Source organism: Myotis daubentonii, chromosome 10 (assembly GCF_963259705.1).
Source record: "Myotis daubentonii chromosome 10, mMyoDau2.1, whole genome shotgun sequence".
NCBI lineage: Eukaryota > Metazoa > Chordata > Mammalia > Chiroptera > Vespertilionidae > Myotis > Myotis daubentonii.
Window position 1 is genome coordinate 45,863,792 of NC_081849.1, and position 24,735 is coordinate 45,888,526.

Genomic DNA, 24,735 nt, shown 5'->3' on the forward strand with positions numbered 1-24,735 from the left:
GGGGGCAGGGCAAAGGCGGCCTCAGGGCCGCCTTTGCCCTGCCCCCCAGCTCTTAGCTCCCCCCTGGGTTTCCGATCACTGTCAGTGGCAGGGGCTTCTTCCTGCTTTCCCTTTCGCCTCCCTGCATTGTGCCTACATATGCAAATTAGCCGCCATCTTGTTGGCAGTTAACTGCCAATCTTAGTTGGCAGTTAATTTGCATATAGCCCTGATTAGCCAATGAAAAGGGTATCGTCGTACGCCAATTACCATTTTTCTCTTTTATTAGATAGGATAGCTTTTTTAAAAATATACTTTTTTAATTTTAGAGAGGGATAGAGAGACAGAAACGTCAATGATGAGAGAGAATCATTGTTCTACACCATGCAGGCCCCTGCTGGGGATGAAGCTGCGACCAGGGCCTGTGCTCTGACCAGGAACGGAACCTGACCTCTTGGTTCCTGGGCCGGGGCTCAACCACTGAGCGGCACCGCCAGGCTCGACAATGCCTCGCAATCCTGTACTGCTTCCCCGTAAACAACACAGCCCACCTTCCGCTGGTCGCACCACACCGCGCATGCGCCTAGCCCTGCGCGAGTACAGCTTATGCGCATGCGGCTTTCCCCGCCGGAGCCCCGGAGAAACACAGTCGGCGCCCGGCAATGACGTAGAAAGGCTGCGCGGCGACCCGGCGCAGACACGTTCTGCGGGAGCGAGTGCTGGCGGTCGCAGTCATGGTGCACTGCGGTTGCGTGTTGTTCAGGAAGGTCCGTGCAGGTGCCCCTCCGCCTGATGGCCGAGCGCCGGGTGCTTCTAGCCGCCCCCCCCCCCCCCCGGGCCTCTGGTTCTCCTCTGCCAGCCCCCCTCTTTCTATTTGGGGGTCTCTCTCCTGCTTTTTTCTACCGTAGTCTTCTCTCGGGTTGGCCTGGGAGCGGGGCGTGTCTGCCCGGCTCGGTTCGGACGGCGGTTTGGGGACCGGGTGTGAGATTTTTCTGGGGAATTGGGCGACGTGGGATGGAGAGCTGGGGCATAGGCCTGCTTTTAGACATGCAATACTGTGTACGTGGAGTGGAGCTTGACTTTTGCTTTGGGCTCAACTCGTGTATTTCCTCTTAAGAAATAGTATTCGTAGTCCTAGGCCGTTTACATACACATTTTACCTTTAGTGCATGGTTCTTAAGAGCTTTCTAAAGACGGCCCTAACCGGTTTGGCTCAGTGGATAGAGCGTTGGCCTGCAGACTGAAAGAGCTTTCTAAAGACGACTTTTCATCAGTGTTAGGTACGTTCTTATCAGAGAGGAAGGGAGAGAGAGAAATGAAAATATGTAATAATAGGCTTGCCTTTTTGCAAGAAATTTAGGTCAGTTTTTGTGTAGTGTCGGTTTTAAAATCAAACTGTAAAAAAATACACAGTTGCTTCACATTTAAAAGCCTCTTTGAGAGCCTTACTAGTAATGCTTTTTGCAACTAGCCAGCATTATAGTTCAGGCATTGCCTTATTACTAACGATGAGATTGAGATATTTCTTTTAAATTTGGGTTCTAAGTCTCTGAATATGTTCAGTCTAAAGCAGTGAAAATGCACAAACTACTGCATTTTGTTGTGGATAAGTTAATCAAGTCCACTTGTGTAACCTTACTGCCACGAAAGGTCACTTCCAATCAGTGTCGTTGCAATTGGAATCTAATTCTTCTGATCTCGCCTCGCCAGAATGAAAGCCTAAGTTCACGTCCAGAGAAAAATGCTCTGGTTGGCCCTCAAGTTTATCTCTGATATATTTCTCCACCCTATTCTCTTACAACACTGTTTTATGAATACATTTGCATAGTTAAATGAGTCCCTGCAATTTGATTCTTTGCTCCGACCCATGCAGAACCATGCACCGCGATCTCAGGTCTGAACTGCGTAGGCACCACCAAGAGAGCTTTTGCTAGATGTCCTGGCTTGAAGTAGCCTCTCCCCCTCTCCTCCAGAGTATATCAGAAAGGTCAGCCGAGTGCATGTATTTTGCAAAAAGTTTACAGATGTTTTTGATACTTGCCACTACTCTAGAGGACTAAAGATGTGAAGATTATTAATTTAAGAAATTACTCTGTGAGGAATCTTGATAGTCTGAGAGTTAATACATAGGCTCTTTACCTGCAAGAAGGTCTTGATTTAGTCAGGGAAAGAAGTAAATACTAAATGCAGTATAAGATTTCAGAAAGTGTACTAATACCAATAGAGGTATAATCCAATGACTAAGAGGTCGGCAAAGTTGATAAGTGTTGATGAAAGGAATTAAGAAAGACATCAGCAAATGGCATTCAGGTAGGTTTACGGTAGAAAAGAACAAATTACAGAAAGTAGAGGAAAAGCATGAGCGGAGTGGCATGGAGGTGTAAAAGTATAACTAGTAGTACAGAGCAAAAGAGGAAAGGCATAGGAGGGGTTGAACGAATGGAAATGAACCAAAGGTAGGTTAAGAGTTTTGAATATAGTGCTGAGCATTTTTAATATATTTTTATTGACTTCAGAGAGGAAGGGAGAGGGAGAAAGAGAAACATCAATGATGAGAATCATTGATTGGCTGCCTCCTGCACACCCCACACTGGGGATCGAGCCCACAATCTGGGCATGTGCCTTTGATCAGAATCAAACCTGGGACCCTTCAGTCCACAGGCTGACGCACTAGCCACTGAGCAAATCTGCCTAGGGCAGTACTGAGAATTTTAGACTTTATTTCATAAACAGCAAAATATACACAGACACACAAAAACCCTTGAATGGTTTTTGGATACGGGAGAAACATGCTTAGAGATCCATTTTTGGAAAAATAGCTCAGTCAGCAAGATGGATGGGTTGAGGAAGGAATGAGACACTGATAGACCAGTTAGGAGCTAACGTAACAATTAAGGTACGAGGGCAGGTTGTACCGGGACGGAAAGAGATAGGGCTTTGGGAAAAGAAGCAGGTATAATCAAAGATTCCCACATGTAGTCTCCATGAGTAGTAAACTATGCTTCCATCATTTGAAAACATTGGAGGAACAGACTTCACCTAAGGAAAAGTTTGGTTTTGTCATAGTAACATGTATTTGAGATGACTTATCCTTTCAATACCCAGGAACAAGTTACATATTTGAGGGGGTCTCTATTATAAGTTAAATACAGATCTTGTTCTCAGTTGCTCTAGACCTGTGGTCGGCAAACTGCGGCTCGCGAGCCACATGTGGCTCTTTGTCCCCTTGAGTGTGGCTCTTCCTAAGCCTCAGGAGTACCCTAATTAAGTTAATAACAATGTACCTACCTAAATAGTTTAAGTTTAAAAAATTTGGCTCTTAAAAGAAATTTCAATCATTGTACTGTTGATATTGGCTCTGTTGACTAATGAGTTTGCCGACCACTGCTCTAGACTATTAAGCTTACATCTTAGTGATGTCCAGTAGACATAGAGAATATCTCACCTAGGTAATAGTTACTGGTACAGGTTGAAATCACCCAGGGGAGACAGTCTAGTTTGAAAAGTGGACCAGTGTCAGAGACCTTGAGGATAGGAGGGACAACAATCGATAATAGGGGGGAAAAATAGGTTTTAAGAGTTAAATGGGAAGAGGAGGTCAGACAGGAGAAAAGAACTGAGAAAAGACTTTAAATTTTGCATTCAGGAAGCCTCTTTTTATTTTTTCAGGCATTTTAGAGGCAACAAATACCTAGGCAGGAGTTCTTATTGGTAAGCACATTTGGTATACAAATGTTCTCTTTCTCCTTCTCTTTTTAAGTATGGAAACTTCATTGATAACCTAAGACTCTTCACCAGGGGAGGAAGTGGTGGAATGGGTTACCCTCGCTTAGGTGGAGAAGGTGGAAAAGGTGGTGACGTCTGGGTGGTAGCCCATAAAAAAATGACTTTAAAACAACTTAAAGACAAATATCCTCAGAAACGGTTTGTGGCTGGAGAAGGAGCGAACAGTCGGTGAGTATTTATTGAATGACTTTGATTTTATGAAAGTAATCCCTCCCAAAAGGAAAAAATATTAAAAGATAAAGTTGTAATTAGTGATTTGAAGTAAATTATATCCTGTAACTGAGCAGAAATCTTCATTTGTCTCAACTCTAGTAAAGATACAAGATAGTTACTAAGAAAAGTTTTGGGACATTCAAACTTTTTATCCTTTTCTTCTCCCAATGTCTGTTTATATTTGTTTGCACTTCCTCTGTAGAAACAGAAAGTGAATTCCCACTGTTTTCTTCTTTTGGGAAACCGTTCTCAAATCTCAGCCAAGCTACTCCATCCCATCACCACCAATAGTTCTGCCAGCTTCTTATAGGCAGTGCTGAAAATTTAGAACCTGTTTCACTGATATCTCTTATATGTTTTCCCCTTTGCTTCTGTGTCATTCTTTCTGTGACAAAAGCTTTCATTTATTTTTCATTAATGTTGTTATTTTCTGTGGAACATACTATGTTGACCTCAAAATATGAGAAGGATTTTTTCTTTTGTTATAAAGAAAATGAAGAAAAAAAATTCTTAAAGCTTCCATCAAATTGCAGGCTATGATTCCTCAGGCCTATCTTACTCTGTTATTCCATGGGAGGTATTGGTATAACAGCTAGGTTTTATGTCTGTTTCTTTTTTTTTCTTCCCACAGAAGTGTTTGGATATGTTATTTGTCATAGTACCAGATGATGAAATGTGACACTTACTTGGGGGCTGGATATAAGTAAAGGATAGAGGCCGGGATACTAAACACCCTATAACAGACACTCCCAACAACAAAACAACCTCACATTATCCTGCCCAAACTATGCAGCAGCACCCCCTGCTTGTAAGAGAATCTTTGGGGAAATCCTTTAAATTTCTTTTGAGCATTTTGTTTTATGAGACCATTTTATAGGACAAATTTTGAGAGCCTTATATTTGTTAGAATTCAGTAATTAAAGTTTTGAATACAGAATGTTATTTTAAAGTGTTTAGATCAGTGGTATACTTAAAGATGGTATACAATGTTTAAATGTTAAAAGAGATTTAAATAGAACATATTTCTTACTGGATTGTGTGTTGAATTTTTAGAACAGAGAGGCTTAAATCTAAAGGATTAATAGGAACCAGCTGGGTGAAGGGGAGAAAAAAGCATTGCAGAAAAGGTAACATGAACAAAGGCCCAGTGATAGAAGGCAAGGAGCAGTATAAGACACTAAAAGAAGGCCAGTGTGGCTGGAATGCAGAAAACACAGAATATAGAGGAAGATGAGACTGGAAAGATAGGTACAGGCCAGACTGTAATTCAGACAGTCATTATTTATGAAATACTGCAATATTCTCCAATTTGGTCTCCTGTCCCCAGTCTCAGTCATCACCTTCAATCCATTCTTTATCCAGTTATTCCTAGAGTGATTTTTCTAAAACATCATCTTGTTAATGTCACTTGCCTACTTTAAATCCTTCAATGTTCCCTGTCTAAGATAATCTTCAAACTTTCTAACAGAGCATATCAGTCTCTTCATGATCTGGACTACAGTGACTTTAGTTCACAACACACTACTGTACTTGTACCAGTGTTATTCTAGAAATAATTTATTTCTCCAAACAGCTTGTTCCTTCCTAATCCAGTATGTGTGTGTGTATGTATATACACACATATAAATATAGATATATACATACATATTTAGCTTGCCAACAGATCCTTTCCTTTCTTGTTGTCTGGCAAAGTCCTATTCCCCTTTCAAGTCTTGGTTTAAACACTACTTCCAAAATATAGATAACTGAGTCAGATTTTAATTTCATATATCTAATAACATGTCTAATAAAAATCAGACTACTTTTGTTCATCATGAAATCATCTCCCAGTAAACTGGATTATGCTTGCTCAACTATGAAAATTATCAAATACTATTTCAACCATTTAAAAAACTATCCAATGTTATTCTGAAATTTAAGTGTCAATGTTTTTAATAAAATATTTTAATAGAAAGTTCACAATGGTAACAAATAAGAATGAAATTAAATCTTGCCTCTACTTTCTAAAAATTGCAACATACATCCCAATAAGAGAAGTGTTCTATTTAAGTCTTTCTTTACTATATTTCTAATTCATCCATTACTGTCAACCTGATTCATTCATTCAACTAATGTTAATTGAGTTTCCACTATATACCAATCACTGTACTAGATGCCTTGGATACAATGATGATCTAAACTAATATGTTCTCTTCCCTTCTGCAAGTTACTGTAGTGTAATGGGAGAGCAGACATTAATCAAACACCTGAAAAATGAAAAATTATAACTGTGACAAGTCATACGAATGAGAGAACCTACACATGTGTGGGTCTGGGAATTCTGACCTACTCATGGAGTTCAGGAATAAAAAGGTTTTATAAAAGGTCACCTATAATTTCGGAAATAACTTGTACTAACCTTTTCTTGACTTTTCTGTGTGTTTACACAAATGTAATCTTGTGTGTGTGTAGATAGTTTGGGGGTACAAAAACGAGAGGACAATACTTTGCAACCTCCTTTTTTCACTTAAATTTTTTGTGCTATTTTTACTATGGCTGCAGCGTATTATAGTATTGGAAATAATATTATTTTGTCATTCATCTATTTAGGTAATTATTCATTTTTTTACTGTTATACTCAATGTAACACACATTCATGTATATATAGTAGTTTACATGTTTGTTCAATTATTTTCTTTTAGGATAAATTCTCAGAAGTGAATTTTCTAGTTAGAAGTTTGTACCAATTTATTCTCTCATGAGCAGCTAGATGAACCCCTTATAATTAAAGTACTCTCAGTTGAGGTCAGTTTTTTAAAAACTTTGTTATTCAATTGATTTTTCTTTTTCTAGTTTATTTGTGTACATTTCAGGTTTTCAAGACATTAATTTATTATGATTTGTAATGACTTTTGGTGATTAGCTTGGTAACTTAAATTATTATTTAATATTTTTATTGGGATATGATAGTCTAAAATGCAAATAAATAATTAGGGATAATTTTATTTTTCCTTTATATTTGGCCATTTAACATCTACATCAGAAGAGTTGGTTGCCAGTCTTCTTTATAGGCCATTATATTTGCTTGAAGCATAAGCTATTTAATTTTGTGGGTTTTCCTTATTTTATATTAGATTTATTTATTTATTTTGTTTGTTTATTTATGTAGTGTTAGTGCACTGAAAGGCTCCAAAGGAAAAGATTGTGAAATTCCTGCACCTGTGGGTATTTCAGTAACTGATGAAAATGGTAAAATTATAGGTAAGTGTACTGTAGATTCTGAAGTTGTGTTTGGGAGCTGTGGGGAATAGCACCTCTTGAGTTTCAGAATTTTTTTTTTAAACATTAACTGCTAATTTATGAAAGAACTTTTTAAAATGTTATATAAAGGCTGTTCAAAATTAACTGCTAGATTTCAGATTATTTTAAAGATATAAGAGTATTTAACTTGTTTTTAAAACATAAACTAATCTCTTTGAACTGCATACAAAAGTATTTTCCAGGGTCAAGCTTTTTTTTTTTTTTTTTTTTTTTAAATTGATTTCAGAGAGGAAAGGAGAAGGAGAGAGAGAATTGAATCACGACCTCCTACTTCACAGGTCGATGCTCAACTAGTGAGTCACTCTGGCCAGGCCAGGGTCAAGCTTTTAATAGAAATTTCTGGTATCTGTTTCTGAAAGAAAAATGTCATTAGTGGATTAGCTTCACTTACTTATCTTGGTTCTAAGTGTCTTTATTTCTCTTTTTAAGGAGAACTCAATAAAGAACAAGACAGAATTTTGGTAGCTGAAGGAGGTCTTGGTGGTAAATTCCTTACAAATTTCTTACCATTGAAAGGCCAGAGACGAATAATTCACCTTGATCTAAAACTTATAGCTGATGTAGGTCTAGTGGGGTAAGTATCAGTCATCTCTTTATTTTTATACTTCCAGAAAGAGAGTTCAGGAATAGGAAATAAACATAAATGGTAATTTGGGGCCAGCATTATTTCTCTTTTATGAAATTTGTGCATTGTTGGTATACTTAGAGATTATGCTGTTAAATGTAGTTATTTTCACAATGTCATCATAGAGTTTCATATTGACTATTCATATATCAAAGATCATAACAATTGAATAGGCTAGTGAAATGTTAGAAAATGAATAAAGAAAAAGATCAATCAAAAGCAGTAGTATAAGAAGGCAAAACAATGTAACCAGATATTAAGGAATAAAATGAGAAATCTGAACAACCACACTTTTAAAAGTATATAAAAAGAAGGGAAAAATAATTAAGCTATACTCTTTTTAAAATACATTTTTATTGATTTCAGAGAGGAAGGCAGGGGGAAAGAGAGATAGGAACATAAATGATGAGAGTGAATCATTCATTGTCTTCCTCCTACACGCCCCTGACTGGGGATTGAACCCGCAACCAGGACATATGCTCTTGACTGGAATTGAACCCGGGACCCTCCAGTCCAAAGGCCGACACTGAGCCAAATCTTAATAAAGGTATTGATGTATCATTAATCAGATGGCTCAAGGCTGGTACAGACAGTCTCAACCATCAGACTTAGGCTCTATTGACCACCAAGTTGGATCTTGCAATGACTGTTTTCCTATCCTTTACACTCTGCTTAGGATTTGTCCACTCTCAGTACTGTAGACAACCTTACAATGTTATCCTCTTCCACCAGCCTCCCATGTTTTCATTAAACAATGCTGTTTAGCTTTGGGTTTGGAGTGCTTGCACTCAACCAACTGGAGAGAGCTAGAATGCAAGGTAAAGAGTAGATAAAGGAAGGGAAAACTTTAGCTTTGCATTTCTTCTCTTTCTTTCTCTCCCTCTCTCTCTCCCTCTCTTCCTCATCCTCCCCTTGGCCCCATTACAGCATTACACAGTGGTCGATAGAAGGCCTAAGCAAAAGGTAGGAGAAACTGCTGTCAACTTGAGTACCAAACTGCCGTTCCATTCCTTGCCTTCCCATAGGTTCTTTTTTTTTTTTTAAATAAGTCTTTATTGTTCAGATTATTACAGTTGTTCCTCTTTTTTCTCCTCATAGCTCCCCTCCACCCGGTTCCCACCCCACCCCATGCCCTTACCCCCCCCCCCCCATTGTCCTCGTCCATAGGTGTTCAATTTTTGTCCAGTTTCTTCCCACATCCCCCATACCCCCTTTCCCCCAAGAATAGTCAGTTCACTCCTTTTCTGTGCCCCTGATTCTATTATAATCACCAGTTTATTCTGTTCATCAGATTTTTTATGCACTTGATTTTTAGATTCACTTGTTGATATGTATTTGTTGTCACTTTGTTGTTCATAATTTTTATCTTTACCTTTTTCTTTTTCTTCCTCTTCTTAAGGAATACCCTTCAGCATTTCATATAATACTGGTTTGGTGATGATGAACTCCTTTAGTTTTTTCTTGTCAAAAGCTCTTTATCTGACCTTCAATTCTAAATGATAGCTTTGCTGGGTAATCTTGGGTGTAGGTTCTTGGCATTCATCACTTTGAATATTTCTTGCCACTCCCTTCTGGCCTGCATAGTTTCTGTTGAGAAATAAGCTGACAGCATATGGGTACTCCCTTGTAGGTAACTAACTGTTTTTCTCTTGATGCTTTTAAGATTCTCTCTCTGTCTTTTGCTCTTGGCATTTTAATTATGATGGGTCTTGGTGTGGTCCTCTTTGGATTCCTTTTGTTTGGGGTTCTCTGTGCTTCCTGGACTTGTAAGTCTATTTCTTTCACCAGGTAGGGGAAGTTTTCTGTCATTATTTCTTCAAATAGGTTTTCAATATCTTGCTCTCTCTTTTTCTGGCACTCCCATAATTGGGATGTTGGTACGCTTGAAGTTGTCCCAGAGGCTCCTTATACTATCTTCATATTTTTGGATTCTTTTTTCTTTTTGCTTTTCCGGTTGGGTGTTTTTTGCTTCTTCGTATTTCAGATCTTTGACTTGAATCTTGGGATCCTCTAGTCTCCTGTTGGATCTCTGTATATTATTCTTTATTTCAATCAGTGTATACTTTAATTGGTCTTTTTTTATATCCTTGAGGGTCTCACTAAATTTCTCAGAGGTTTCTAGAAGATTCTTGAAGCAAACTTATAACCGTGGTTTTGAACTCTATATCCAGTAGTTTGCTTTCCTCCATTTCTTTCATTTGTGACATGTTTCTTTGTCTCTGTATTTTGGCTGCTTCCCTGTGTTGATAGAGTGGCTTTGTGTGCTAGGTGTCCTATAGGGCCCAGTGGCTCAGCCTCCCCAGTCACCTGAGGTGGACGCTCTTGGTGCACCCCTTTGTGGGCTGTGTGCACAGTCTTGTTGTAGTTAAGCCTTGATTGCTGTTAGTATCACTGGGAGGAATTGACCTCCAGACCAATTGGCTGTGAAGACCAGTTATGTCTACAGCAGGAGAACTGCTGTGCTGGAAACACCCTTAGGGGCAGGACTTGCTTCAATGGGGCTTTGGTGCTCACTGAGTCTGCTCCCTGAGTGTGTCTCTTATGGATCTGAAGAGTTGGAATCTGGTGTGATCTTACTCTGACCACTGGGTACACTGGCTCTTGGATCTCCAAGGTGATGCAAAGTCAGCCACTGCCTGAGGCCACCCAGCAGGAGCTACAGAGAGATCTGCAGATTCTTCCTCTTTGCTTGGGGTTTGGAGGTGCCCAGATGAGGCCCAGCTGTGAAGCAATGCAGGCTGCTGAGGAGCCTTATGCCTTCTTTTGAAAGCTCTGGGGCTCTTTGACCCAGCTGCAGTTTGTTAGATTTTAGATTACAAAGGCCAGGTCATTCATATGCAAAATCCTCTGCTCACAGCTTGGGTGGGGTTGTAAATTGGGTGGGGTGGGGTCTCAGGGAATCACTGGGCAGTGCAAACAGCAATGGTTGCCTGTCAGTCAGTCCTGCCCTGGATAAGTCCCTAGATCTCTGTCTCCTGCGGCCCGTGCAGGAACAATGATCGCTGCAAGCACCTCTGAGAGAAAGCCGCCCTCGTGTTCCAGCCCGATGCCAGACAGTCCGGTTTCTCCCTATATGAGTCTGGGTCCCCAAAGTCTCGCCCGGAACTGGAGTTCAGAGCAGTTGGGAGCTTGTATCTTCCTCCCGATTGAAAAAGACCACAGCATACCCAGTTTCCAGCCAATTTCAAGCGTCTCCGTAACTCCCCTCTCCTGCACCTCTGCACCTCCTACCAGTCTCGATGTACTTTTCTCTTTCTCTCTAGTTGTCGGACTTCCACTCAGCCAGCCTTCCCATGATTCTGGATGATAACTGTTTTGTCTTTTAGTTGTAGTTTTGATGTGGTTGTGCGAGACAGCAAGTTCAGGTGTTTACCTATGCTGCCATCTTGGTTCCTCCCCGCATTGGTTCTTTCTAAGCTCTTTTCATCTTCCTCTCCAGCCATCTCACTGCTTCTTTACCAGACTCTTCGCTATGAGTCTCTCCTCTTCCCATGCCTGTCAAGGTCTTACCAGCAGTGACTTGGAGTTCACGGAGGCCCCGTTCCTGCTGAAGTTGTAACAGGGAAAGATGTGATCCTGGCATTCAATCTTGCCATTCACATGTAATTTTCCCCTCAAGGTTTATGAGTCATAAGCTCTGTAATACTATATATTTTTCAAACATTACCAATTTAATAGGGTTTTATGGATATGGCTGAGAATCCAGCCATTCACTTTCTCATTTGGTAGAAAAATGAGTTTCAAGTTCCATGAAGATACCTTTACAGACTAAGAAAAGCTCAGCAGGGCTGAGTAGTAAAAGTTGAGTGGGCATGGGGGAATCAAGTGAGACTATTTGTATTAGAATCTCTAGTCCTCAGGAGGCTAACTAGCTACTCTTGGATACATTATACTGTCTAAGTTTTTGTTCACTCATCTTCAATAGTGAATGGAGAGTTCTCATCTTAAGACGTTGGTAAGATATTACATTTGCAGTACAACACATGCTTTGGATTTATAAATGCTCAGTGAATGAATGGTCACTGCTATCATGATCATTATATTGCTACTTTATAAGAGGCTACTATAGTGAAATGCTAAGCTTTTCAGAAGTGGGCTTGGAATTACAGTAATTAATTAGCACATCATAATTCTTAAGCACAATGTTTAACATTTTTCTAGTGCTTTTAAGTTAGGTAGCTATTCTTAAAAAGTTACTACTGTGAATACCAGCATAAGCAGAAATCCTTTTAGCTAGTCTCAGCAGTGAAGTGAACCTTTGAAGAAAAGTATATAACATACACTTGTACTGCTTTTGTCAAAGCTGACCTTTACATAGATTGGATTTCAGCCTCTAAAATTTTCATTCCATACTCTTTAAGAAAAATCCCAACTGTCTGTTCTTCAATCATTACCATCCTTTTTCTTCTCATATTTTGATCTTTTAGAAATACAGTAGATGCTTACATCTTTACTATTATGAAAATAGGATATTGGAAAAAATGAGCAAGTCTAACTAGTGATGATCATCGATAAAAGGTTGCAGTTTACTTTTCAAATAGTTACAAGAGACTGGGTTTAACAGGATATAAGAAAATACTGTATTTCCAAGGGAAGCGAGTCATTAAGAAATCTCACATAATTTGATTCTAAATTTATTATAGAAATATTTTTAATGAAAAAAAATTGTTAAAAGAGATCCATTAAGAGCTTATAAATTTTTATAGAATTTGAAATAAATATTTGCAGAATATTACACTGTTATTCCAAATGAAAGTTTGGCAGAGTTTTGAAAGAATAGCTTTCTCAAATCTGAATGACAGCTCTGTGAAGGTAGGGATCACATTTGCCTCATTGATTGCTATTTTTCTGGTGCCTATGATATTGCCTGATACAAGTCAATGTTCAATAAATATTTGTTGGATAATTTTTTTATTCAGTTATAGTTGACATATATATCAGTTTCAGGTGTACAATATAGTGATTCAATATTTGTATATTACAACATGATCACTATAAGTCTAGTTAACATCGATCACCACACCTAGTTATGAATTTTTTTTCTATGATGAGAAAGTTTAACATTTACTCTTATCAACTTTTAAATATATAATACAGTATCATTATATAGTAGTATTTACTATAGTCATCATACTACATATTATATGGCCCATCACTTATTTATGTTATAACTATAAATTTGTATCTTTTGACCCCCTTTACCCATTTTGCCTACCCCTTCTTCCCCACCTTCAGCAACCACTAATATATTCTGTCTCTGAATTTGATTTTTTGTTTGTTTAGGTTCTATGTATAAATGAGATCATATACTATTTGTTGTTCATGATCTGAGTTATTTCACTTAGCACAATGCTAAGGTCCATCTGTGTTGTCAAAGTGGCACTATTTCGTCCTTCTTACAGTTGAATAATATTCTCTAAAAAAAGTCAATTAAAAAAAAGTTATTTTAGACCCACTAAACAATATAAGTAATATTTTATTAGCGTTTGCTAGAGATTGTAGATTACAGGTATTTATATTAGTTTATTTTTGTTGTCCTATGCTTTACTAGTTTTATTTACATAATTTGAATTATTTATTCACAATACTAAAACATTTTCAGTGTCCAGCATGAATTTATCTTTACCTGTTTCATAAGTATATTTTGTTCCTCAAGTTTTTCAAGATTATTTTAAAGTTATACTCTTCTTTTAATCCCAGAAACATTCAAGAAATTTGCTTTTTAATGTTAAGAATTCAGAGATAAACAATATTAATAGTATGATATTTGTTGCAATGTATAAATTCATTTTCTCATTTCAGATTTCCAAATGCTGGAAAATCCTCTTTGCTAAGTAAAATTTCTCATGCAAAACCTGCAGTTGCAGATTATGCCTGTAAGTATAAGTCGTTTTGTATTTTATTGTGTAGTGGTGAATTTTTAAAAACGAATCTTTCTCGTAGTATGCATAAAATGACAACTCATGAGGGTAGCCTTATAAATTTGAAAACTCTTGGCAGAATATATGCATTTCCCATTAATCTTTGAAACTTCTGCTGCCCTCAGCAGTTTCTGGTACTTGTTACTTCCTTTGTTGCATTTACTTTTCTGTTGCATAATTATTTATTTGGTTTAGTTATAATTTTATGAGGCTAGTGTAGGATTGGTGAGGCTTGAAGATCACTGAATACGAAAGGACTAGACCAGACATAGTGATAGAAGTCCAAATGCTGGTCCACCCACCAAGCTTCTTCAAGTGCAACCGAGGAACTTTGAGGCCCACTAATTAGATTGGACTGTGCATATTATAAACATCTGTGTTTGTTCTTTTCCAACTTTATTGTACATAGCAAAAATAATTGTACCTTCTATATCAACAAATGAGAACATAATCTGAAAAGTATTTTTTATTTTATACATAATGCTAAGACAGTTTTGAGAGTATCGCCCTTTATTTTAGGCTTTATTTATTATTGCTTTTTTCTTTTAGTTACAACATTACAGCCTGAACTTGGAAAGATCATGTATAAAGATTTCAAACAGGTGGGTATTTTTAAAGTAAGACACTTGTAAAAAAATTAAAATAAAGTAACAGACTTGGTTGGAAGTGAAAGTACTTGCTTTTGGTACTTGGACTTTATATTTGACTGTTTCTGTGGTGTTCGGGGGAGAGGGACAGTTGCAAGATTTTGTTTTTAGTAAGTGAGACTGTGATCAAGTCAATAATGAGTACTATCAGTAAAATATTGTATAAGAAGTAGCTTTTTAAAATAGGTATTATTTTTTATATTTTTAAAAATTTACTGGGGTGACTGGTTAATAGTTATATAGGTTTCAAGTGTACAGTTCAATGCTACATCTGTATATTACATCACCTGCCCACCACCTAAGCTTGACTCATCTTCCATCACCACATATATGATCCCTTTTAACCTTTACTACCCCTCACTCCGCTTCCTTCTGGTAACCAGCTTACTGTTGTCTGTATCTGTGAGTTTTTGTGTGTGTATTTTTCTTGTTTGTTCATTTGTTGCTTTCAGTGTTATATCCCATATATGATTTCACTTATATGTGGATTGCACTCAGGTGAGAATGTAACTTCCTATTCTTTGGAAGTTTAAGTCCAGTTTGTCATTATAACATCTTATCTTCTTTATTTTTTTTATTTTTTTATATCCTCACCTGGAAATATGTTATTTTTTATTTTAGAGAGAGAAGAAGGAAGAGGGAGAAAGAGAGAGAGAAACATCAATGTGAGAGAGAAACATCGATTGGTTGCCTCCCATACTCACCCTGACTGGATGACACTATGACACACCAACCAACTGAGCCACATTGGCTAGGGCCTCTTCTTTATTTTCCTCCTTTTATAAAAAAAATATACTTCCATTGATTTCAGAGAGAAAGGGAGAGGGAGAGATAGTAACATCAATGGTGAGAGAGAATCATTGATCGGCTGCCTCCTGCACACCCCCTACTAGGGATCAAGCCCACAACCCAGGCATGTACCTGACTGGGAATAGAACCGTGACCTCCTGGTTCTTAAATTGATGCTCAACCACTGAGCCCTGTGACCAGGCTTCTTTATTTTCTTAATCTCTGTGCTCATTGCAAGTCCATATTTACTCCCATGTTTGATTATTAATTTTCATTAACTAAAAACATTTTTTAAAGTTCATGGAAATGATTTTATTTCAACTTTCTCTTTAGAAAAGTTTTAGTTGAATGGGACTTTGACCTTATCTAACTATTGAAAATTATTTTTCTTTAATAAGGAAGAATTGTAGATGTTTTTCATAATTAGACTAAAACAAAAATATGTAATGTACGATCAGCAATCATGTTCCTTGGTATTTGCCCAAATGAGTTGAAAACTTATGTCCAAATAAAAATCTGCACACACATGTTTGTAGCAGCTTTTTTGGTAATAGCCAAAATTTGGAATCAATCAAAGTTGTCCTTTAGTAGATGAATGGGTAAATGTTGCCAAATCCAGAAAATGGAATATTATTCAGCACTAAACAGAAATGTGCTACAAGCTATGAAAAGACACAAAGGAATCTTTTTTTAAATGTTACCAGCACTTTATTTTTATTTATTTATATATTGATTGGTTGATTGATTGATTTCAGAGAGAAGAAGGGAGAGGGAAAGAGAGATAGAAACATCAATGATGAGAGAGAATCATTGATTGGCTGCCTCCTGCACGCCCTCTACTGGGGATCGAGCCTGCAACCCAGGCATGTGCCCTTTACCAGAATCAAACCCAGAACCCTTCAATCTGCAGGCCGACACTTTATCCACTGAGCCAAACCAGCTAGGACGACACAAAGGAATCTTAAATGCATATTACTAAGTGGAAGAAGCCAGTCTGAAAAGGTTGCATACTGTATGACTCCAATTATATGAGATTCTGGAAAAAGGAAAAAAAAACTATGGAGATAAGAAAATAAAATCAGTGGTGGCCAAGAATTAGGGGGAATGGAAGGAAGGGATGAACAAGCAGAGCACAGTGGATATTTAGGGCAGTAAAACTATTCCGTATGATACTATAAATGGTGGGTATGTGTCATATATTTGTCAAAACTCATAGAATGTGCAAAACCAAGAGTGAATCCTAATGGACTTTTGGTGATGATGTATCAATGTTTCATATAATCCATTGACATAATTCAAAAGAAATAAGATTTATACTGCTTTAACAGTGGTACAACAGTAAATTAATAAAATTTTAAGTTATATAGAATATTAAATACTAAGCAATTATAAATACAAGGTAATATGAATATAGCAAACAATACTTAGAGAAAAAGAGAGCATTGTTTGTAATTTTTAAGGGAAATTACTAGAGAACCTTCAAACAAAATTTCAGGACGTGAGACCTCTGTAGTGTACACTGCTTTGTCACATACTCTGAAATCTTTATTCACAGGAGCAGTGTGTGTAGAGCAGTGTTTCCCATACCTTATTGCTATTCAGAATGATTTGGGTAGCTTAAGAATAACAATGATAAGTGAAGTCTGCACTCCAGAGATTTGAAACCAGATCTCTTAGGTGTGGGGCCTGGGCATCTGTAATTTATAAAACTGATGATGATGTGCAGTGAGGTTTGAAAACCACAGATGTAGGATAATGGCTAATAATGCTTATCATCTCCAAAGGAAAACAGGGATGCTATATCCTTTACTTTTTAAGGATGGTCAATAGTCCTCCTGATAGATTATGAATAGAAAAGGAACATTAACTACATAAAGAATTGAAAATTTAAAACTGCAGAGCTGTGTTAAGTAAATGCCAGCTGAATTAATATCTTTGAGCACTTTTAAGAATTTAGAAAGTTGAAATTCTGTGGAAAGTTTACATTAAACAATGTAATTTATGGAATTCTTACTAGAATTTTGTGATTAATAACTGTTATATTAATCCCTAAAGTTCTAGATTGTTAGATTAATAATTAAAAATGGGACTCTAATTTCTGATAAAGAAGGATTTTGATTCTTAATACATTTTGTTGTAAAGGTATTTTGGCTTTATAAAGATGCAGAGCTAATCACAAGTCAGGACCTGTTCATACTCGAAATACCATGAAACATTTTTTATGTAATTCTACTTACGGTTTTCATGTATTTTTCTTTTTTATCAAACCATTTAACTTTGTATTAGATATTGGTAGCTGATCTTCCTGGTTTAATAGAAGGAGCACATGTGAACAAAGGAATGGGCCACAAATTCCTCAAGCATGTAGAAAGAACTAAACAACTGCTTTTTGTTGTAAGTCATATGTATATCAATGAAATATTCAACTGAATATGAAAATCAATGAATGTATTTTTCCTAGAAATTTTGAATAAAGTTGTAGCATATGTGATTCCACTAAGTCTGTTTAAATGGGGGTCAAATATCATAATCTTGGTTTATAATATGGGGGTGGAAATGGCATTATTTACTATAGCAGATGTAAGTTTGGCCATACTTGTCAAGGTTTAATTCCTTAAGATTTTCACCATAGTACTGTATTATATAGTGTCTTTTTCCTATTTTTTTTTAAATATATTTTATTGATTTTTTACAGAGAGGAAGGGAGAGAGATAGAGAGCTAGAAACATCGATGAGAGAGAAACATCGATCAGCTGCCTCCTGCACATCTCCTACTGGGGATGTGCCCGCAACCCAGGTACATGCCCCCAACCGGAATCGAACCTGGGACCTTTCAGTCCGCAGGCCGACGCTCTATCCACTGAGCCAAACCGGTTTCGGCGTCTTTTTCCTATTTTATTGGTGGTGTTAGATTATATATAGCTGACCCTGGAACAACATGGGTTTGACCTGTGCAAGTCCACTTATATGCAGATTTTTTTCTATAAATACCTGTGCTGTTTTTGATCCATAGTGTTGGGAGTCCACCAATGTTGAGGGCTGGCAGTATGCATTGATCTATGCCATTTTATATACGGGACTTGAGTATCCACAGGTTTTGGTATCCATGTTTGGGTCCTGGAAACAATCCCCCGAGGGTACCCAGGGACTGTAGTAAAGTTTTGGGGGAGGCAAAAATTATACACTCATTTTTGACTATGCAGGGTGGAGTAGGTATTGGTGTCCCTAACCCCCAAGGTGTTCAAGGGACAGCTATTTATGACATTGTTCATATTAATGTAAATTGTCTTATCTATACTAGCTTTTCATGGTATTAATGGTTGTGATTTTATCAGAATAATTATAGTTATCTTGACACTTCAGTTTCACTTGTTTTGGTTTTTTTGTTTTGTTTTGTTGTTTTTTTGTTATCCTTACCTGAGGATATTTTTTTCATTGACTTTTTTTAGAGAGAGTGGAAGGGGTGGGGGAGGAAAGAGAGAGAGAGAGAGAGAGAGAGAGAGAGAGAGAGAGAGAGAGAAGAAACATTGACGTGACAGAGACACATCGATTGGTTACCTCCCACAGGCACCCCAACCAGGGCTGGGATCGAACTTGCAGCCCAGGTACCTTGACCAGGACTCAAACTGGAGATCCTTTGGTGTTCAGGACAGCGCTCTAACCACTGAGCAGTGCTGGCCAGGGCTCCCTTATTTTCAATTACTAAATTATCAATAAAGTATAGATTGAGAAATTTTTTTTTAGCTTGAGAGAATAAAACTTTTCAAAACAGAAATATGTAGCTAATCTTATGTTAATGGTTGTCTCTTTCCCTATTTTATTTTAGGTTGATGTTTCTGGATTTCAACTTTCTTCTCGAACTCCATACAGAACTGCCTTTGAAACTGTATTACTGCTTACAAAAGTAGGTTTTCTGTTGCTCTTTTACTGCATTCTACATCTGGTCTAATATATAGGTACAAAAGACTGTATGAAATGACACTAATTTTAATAAAATATATTCTACCTTTACTGTTTGAAGCTTTGATGATAAAGAATTATCTAAACTTGCTGTCTCTAGTTCTTCAGTATTAACCTGCTCTTCAAACTATTGCAACCAATAAAGCCTTCTTTATTGCACACTTCCCAAACCTTATCTTGCTTGAACTTTTATTCTTACTTCTTAGACTATTTCTCAGTCTACTTTTTATGCTCTTTCCTGTTTATTTTTTAAAAATATGTTTTTATTGATTTCAGAGAGGAAGGGAGAGGGACAGGGAGATAGAAACATCAATGATGAGAGAGAATCATTGATTGGCTGCCTCCTGCACACCCTACACAGGATCGAGCCTACAACCCAGGCATATCCCCTGAACCATGACCTCCTGGTTCATAGGTCGACGCTCAACAACTGAGCCACCCTGGCTGGGCCTGTTTATTCTTTAGTTAGCATTCAGTTAAGAAAATATACTGATGACTGTCAAATCTGTGTCTGATTCCCAGATCTTTTGGTTAAGCTTTAGACTAGCTGCCTCTTGGACATCTTTGATTGCATATCCCATTAACTTCTCAAACTTAATATGTATAAAACTTACCCTTTTTCCCCCCTTTTAATTCTCCTGCCTCCTCCACAACTTTACTGAGTATGTAAGCAGGAAACCTGGATGGTGGTCTTAATTCTAACTTTCTCACCACCTGTACCAAGCCCTGTCAATTTTATATCCTAAATTATTCTGAAGTCATCTGCTTGTTTTCATCCACCCTGTTTTAATCATCAACCCCTCTCATTAGAATGTTGTAAGGCCCTCCTATCTGGTCTCTTTGCTTCCAGTCTCATTTCCCTGTAATCCATTTTTTTATGAGGCAGCTCGAGTGAGCTTTGTACAAGAACCAACCTGATGTTTGTTCTCTGCTCAGAATACTTCGATAGTGCCCCATTGCTATTAGGTTAGGATCCAACCTGACCGTGGTGTATGAGGTCTGTCTGGTAGGTTGGACTCCTTACCTAGCAGTCTTTCTTTCTCTGCCTGCCCCTCTTCCATTCTATATCCAGCCCTATGATTTCTCTGTAACACTATGTGATGTTTCTCATCTCCAGGACTTTGTATATTATATTTCCTTTGCCACTTTTTGCCTATTATGAATAATAGTGCTGTAAACATTTGTGTACAGGTTTTTGTATGGACATGCCTTTATTTCTTTTGAGTATATGCGTAGGAGTGGAATTGCTAGATGAATGTTAATTCTCTGTTTAACATTTTGAGGAACTGCTACACCATTACACCATTTTACAATTCTACTTGCAATATATGAGGTTTCTACTTTTTCCACATTAATATCTACGCTTATATATTATTATTGTCTATCTTTTTATTTTAGCCACCCTAGTAGGAATGAAGTGGTATTTTATTATGGTTTTGATTTACATTTCTCTAGTGATTGATGATGTTGATCGTCTTTTCATGTGCTTATTAGCCATTTGTTGTCTTTGGAGAAACGCCTATTCAGACTTTGTGCATTTTTTAATTGTTTTTTTTGGTCTTTTTAATGTTGAGTTGTAACACTAAATTTTTGTGTTGAGTTGTAACAGTATATTTTTGATACAAGTCCCTTATCAGATACACGATTTGCAAATGTTTTCTCCTGTTCTACCAGTTGCCTTTTCACATTCTTTATGGTATGTTTTGAAATGCAGAATTTTAAATTTTAATTAAGTCTCATTTGTCTATTTTTTCTTTTCCTAATGCTTCTTGGTGTCATAGCTAAAAAACTATTGCCTAATTCCTGGTCATGAAGATTTTCTTCTATTCTAAATTTTATCTGTATGCTTAATAGAATTCCAGATATTTGTATTTGGCTCAAGACACAAATCACAGCTGTCTCTGGGATGTTATGTAAGCCAAAATATATTGACACATGACCTATTAAACATTTTCTGAGTTTCCTTTGTTAATTTTGTGGTGGTTGAGATTTATTACATTTTAGAGATGTGACGAGGCTCTAGATTACCTAGGCCCGTGGTCGGCAAACTGCGGCTCGTGAGCCACATGCGGCTCTTTGGCCCCTTGAGTGTGGCTCTTCCTGAGCCTTAGGAGTACCCTAATTAATAACAATGTACCTACCTGTATAGTTTACGTTTAAAAAATTTGGCTCTCAAAAGAAATTTCAATCATTGTACTGTTGATATTTGGCTCTGTTGACTAATGAGTTTGCCAACCACTGACCTAGGCCTACAAGGTAAAGAAAGATATTAACAAACAGGTAACCTATATACTAGTAGATTATTTTAACACAATTATTTGGTCTTTCTTTTTTGATTTAAAGGAATTGGAGTTGTATGATGAGGAAGTTCGAGCAAAACCTGCACTCCTGGCGGTAAATAAAATGGACTTGCCAGATGCCCAAAATAAATTCCATGAACTGATGAACCAACTCCAGAATCCTAAAGGTAAAACTGACTCATTCATTTAATGACAGTGTAATGAGTACCTGATTTGTGCCAAGTGATACAATCAGTGGGAAAGAAAACTGACAGTTACTACTCTTTAAAAAAGTATGTTTGATGACAGAACCCGTACCATATGAAACATTTGCATAACATTATAATGGAATACTCACCAAGTTTCAGAATGTGTGATGTTCTGAATGAAAGGAGACAAAGAAGAAAAAGATCATGTGAGCTGAAAAGGTTAGGCTTCATTGAGAAGTAAAACTTAAACTGGGTCCTTACTAAGTTATTTGGATCAGAAGAGGAAAAAGTCAGCATCTTCCTATAAAGTCTTTCACCTTAACATGTTTCTCAGGTTCTAGAACTCTATTCCCCTAGTACACCATAAATTTAAAACAGCTAATAGTTCTAAAGACGTACTTTATGTGTCTGCAGTGTCAGCTCTATGGGTCTTCAAAGAAGAACTTGAGTACATGTCTATGTACAGAAAAATAGATGCTGTTACTCCAAAAGATTTATTTGTTGGAAATTTCTTTCTAAATGGATCACTTTGTATAAAGGAACTTAAAGGGTTTCTCTAGTCTGGCTGGTGTTGCTCAGTGGTTGAGTGTCAACCTATGAGCCAGGAAATTGTGGTTGGATTCCAGGTCAGGGCACGTGCCTGGGTTGTGGACTCAATCCCCAGGAGGGGGCATGTAGGAGGCGGCCGATCGATGATTCTCTCTCATCATTGATGCTTCTATTTCTCTCTCCCTCTCCTTTAACCTGAAATCAATTAAAACATATTTTAAAAAATAAATATAAAGGGACTCTCCATTGTCTTGAATGTTGAACTTTGCAGAACTCTCTACCCTACAGTGATGATGCTTTTGTTTTACTGAGTCTAGAAGAGAGCTTCTTCACAAACGAGGACATGTCGGGAGGATAGCAAGTGGCTAACATGTTTTTAAATAGTACTGATTTCTCTGTTTTTATCCCTGGGATAAAAATTGGGGAAAAGAAATTATTATTAGGAATAGCAGTCGACACCAGAACATTCTTTTTCTGCTCAAAAATATTTCCCTGGAGCAACTTACATATTGAAGCTGTTCTTGAGTTACTTTTGGGATATAAATATTCCCTGGAATTAGTAAATAGTCTTTATTCCTTCATGTCATTTGCTTTGTGAGATCATTAGATCTGTTTGCTAGATGATCTTACAGAAGGCATTTTCAGAGGACGTACCAGAAGAGAAGGTAACTCCAAAGTTCGTGGCTGTTTTGAACCATCAAAAACGAATTTCTGAGTTTTACCTCTCTGGACTTCTTGAGGGCAAATGAATCTCAGAAACCAAGCTCCCTGTTGGCATGTCCATTCTCTTTCAATCCAGCCTTTGCCGTTCATGTCAGTATTGACCCATCCCATTGTATGCCACCCCTCCTCCCATTGCCTTGGTGGTCTGGGAGAGGAAAAAGTAATAGAACATCTTTCAGCTACTGTGGAGTGATAAGAGTAGACTCCTCTGAAATGCTCTCCCCTTGAGTTACCCCCACATCTTTCTCAATTTTAATATGGTTCCTCGTACCAGTGCCTATACTTTAGGGCAGTTAAAGGCCATCCATGTATGGAGGCAAGCTAGCATATCCCAAATCATAAATTATGTTATTTTTATAGAAAGGTTCTTTCAGAGAATCTACGTAGCCTCACTTTAGCAAACACCGCCTCCCCCAAAGCAGCTTGCTTCTGTAAGTAAATTATCTTCTGTGATTCTTTTATTTATACTTAATTTGGTTTAAAATATCTTAATCCAACAAATATCTCCCATGTGTCAAGAACCTTACCATTGTCAATAGTAAAAACCAAGGTTTCTGAGAGCATATTAGAAAGAGAAGGAAAAAGGAATTAAAAATGCTGTTTTTAGTTTCTTGGTTCACAAATCAAACCTTAAACATAGTTCTGACTTACTTCAAAGACAATGAAAATCAGCAGAGTTTTATGTTTTTTTTGTTTCAGATTTTCTGCATTTATTTCAAAGTAAGATGATTCCAGAGAGGACAATGGAGTTCGAACATATCATCCCCATCTCTGCAATTACGGGAGAAGGAATTGATGAATTAAAGAACTGTATAAGGAAATCTCTGGATGAACATGCAGACCGGGAAAATGATGCATATCATAAGAAACAGTTGCTTAATTTACAGATTTCTAATACAGTATCTCATAGTGAGCCACTCTCAAGGAATGCTGTTACTAGTTCCAGAATGGATACAATTTAAATCCATTAAAAATGAACATGAAATTGTGTTCGTTTGAAAACTTTTCCACAGAGTATTATGTATCCCACATTTATTGTGAACCTTCTGATATATGCGCCATCATTTGGGAACCATATCTTTTTAAGTTGTTTATAGTTAAGTGTATTAATAGTTTAAAAAAAAAGTGAAAGCTGAAAATGACAGTTTATAGTTTTATGGCCAATTTACCTAAAATAAAATCCTCTGATATTTCTGTACTTACAATGTCTCAAGTGAGATAATTTTTAAAAAATATATGAAAGGATTTCTCAAATATTATTAAAGTGAGCAACCAGGTATTGTTTGTTTTGAGTCTGTCATGTACTTGGTTCAATTATGAAGAGTTCTCATTTTAAGAAAATCTAAAAACCCTAAATTTGAACATAATGTTCGGTGATAACAAAGATCACTGATAAGATTTAACAGATAGCAGCAAATAGATTTCAGCTTTTAGAAAATTTTCATTTTTATTTATTTTAAATGTATTTATTTATTTTATTGATTGCAGAGAGAGGGAGAGAGAATCATAGATTGGCTGCCTCCACTGGGGATCAAACTTGCAAACCGAGCATGTGCCCTGACTGGGAATTGAACTGGTGACCTCTTGGTTCCTGGGTCAGTTCTCAACCACTGAGCCATGCACTGGGCTTAAACTTATTTTTTATTTTTGGAAGTATTACAGATGTCTCCCATTTTATACCTCCACCCAGCTTCTGTCCCACCCCAGGCCTTCACTGCACTATTGGCTGTGTCCAGGGGCTGTGCATATATACGT

At 37.3% G+C, this 24,735-nt stretch overlaps 1 protein-coding gene across 1 annotated transcript; it reads left to right on the forward strand.

Moving 5' to 3' along the window:
* Positions 1-615: 615 nt before the first annotated feature.
* On the forward strand, positions 616-24,257 carry GTPBP10 (GTP binding protein 10). The gene is made up of 10 exons (XM_059712252.1): positions 616-746; positions 3,740-3,933; positions 7,127-7,218; positions 7,708-7,852; positions 13,706-13,779; positions 14,374-14,426; positions 17,547-17,654; positions 19,087-19,164; positions 21,564-21,687; positions 23,680-24,257. The coding sequence occupies exons 1-10, from the start codon at positions 714-716 to the stop codon at positions 23,940-23,942; spliced, it is 1,164 nt and encodes a 387-aa protein (XP_059568235.1). The 5' UTR covers positions 616-713; the 3' UTR covers positions 23,943-24,257.
* The last annotated feature ends 478 nt before the right edge of the window (positions 24,258-24,735 follow it).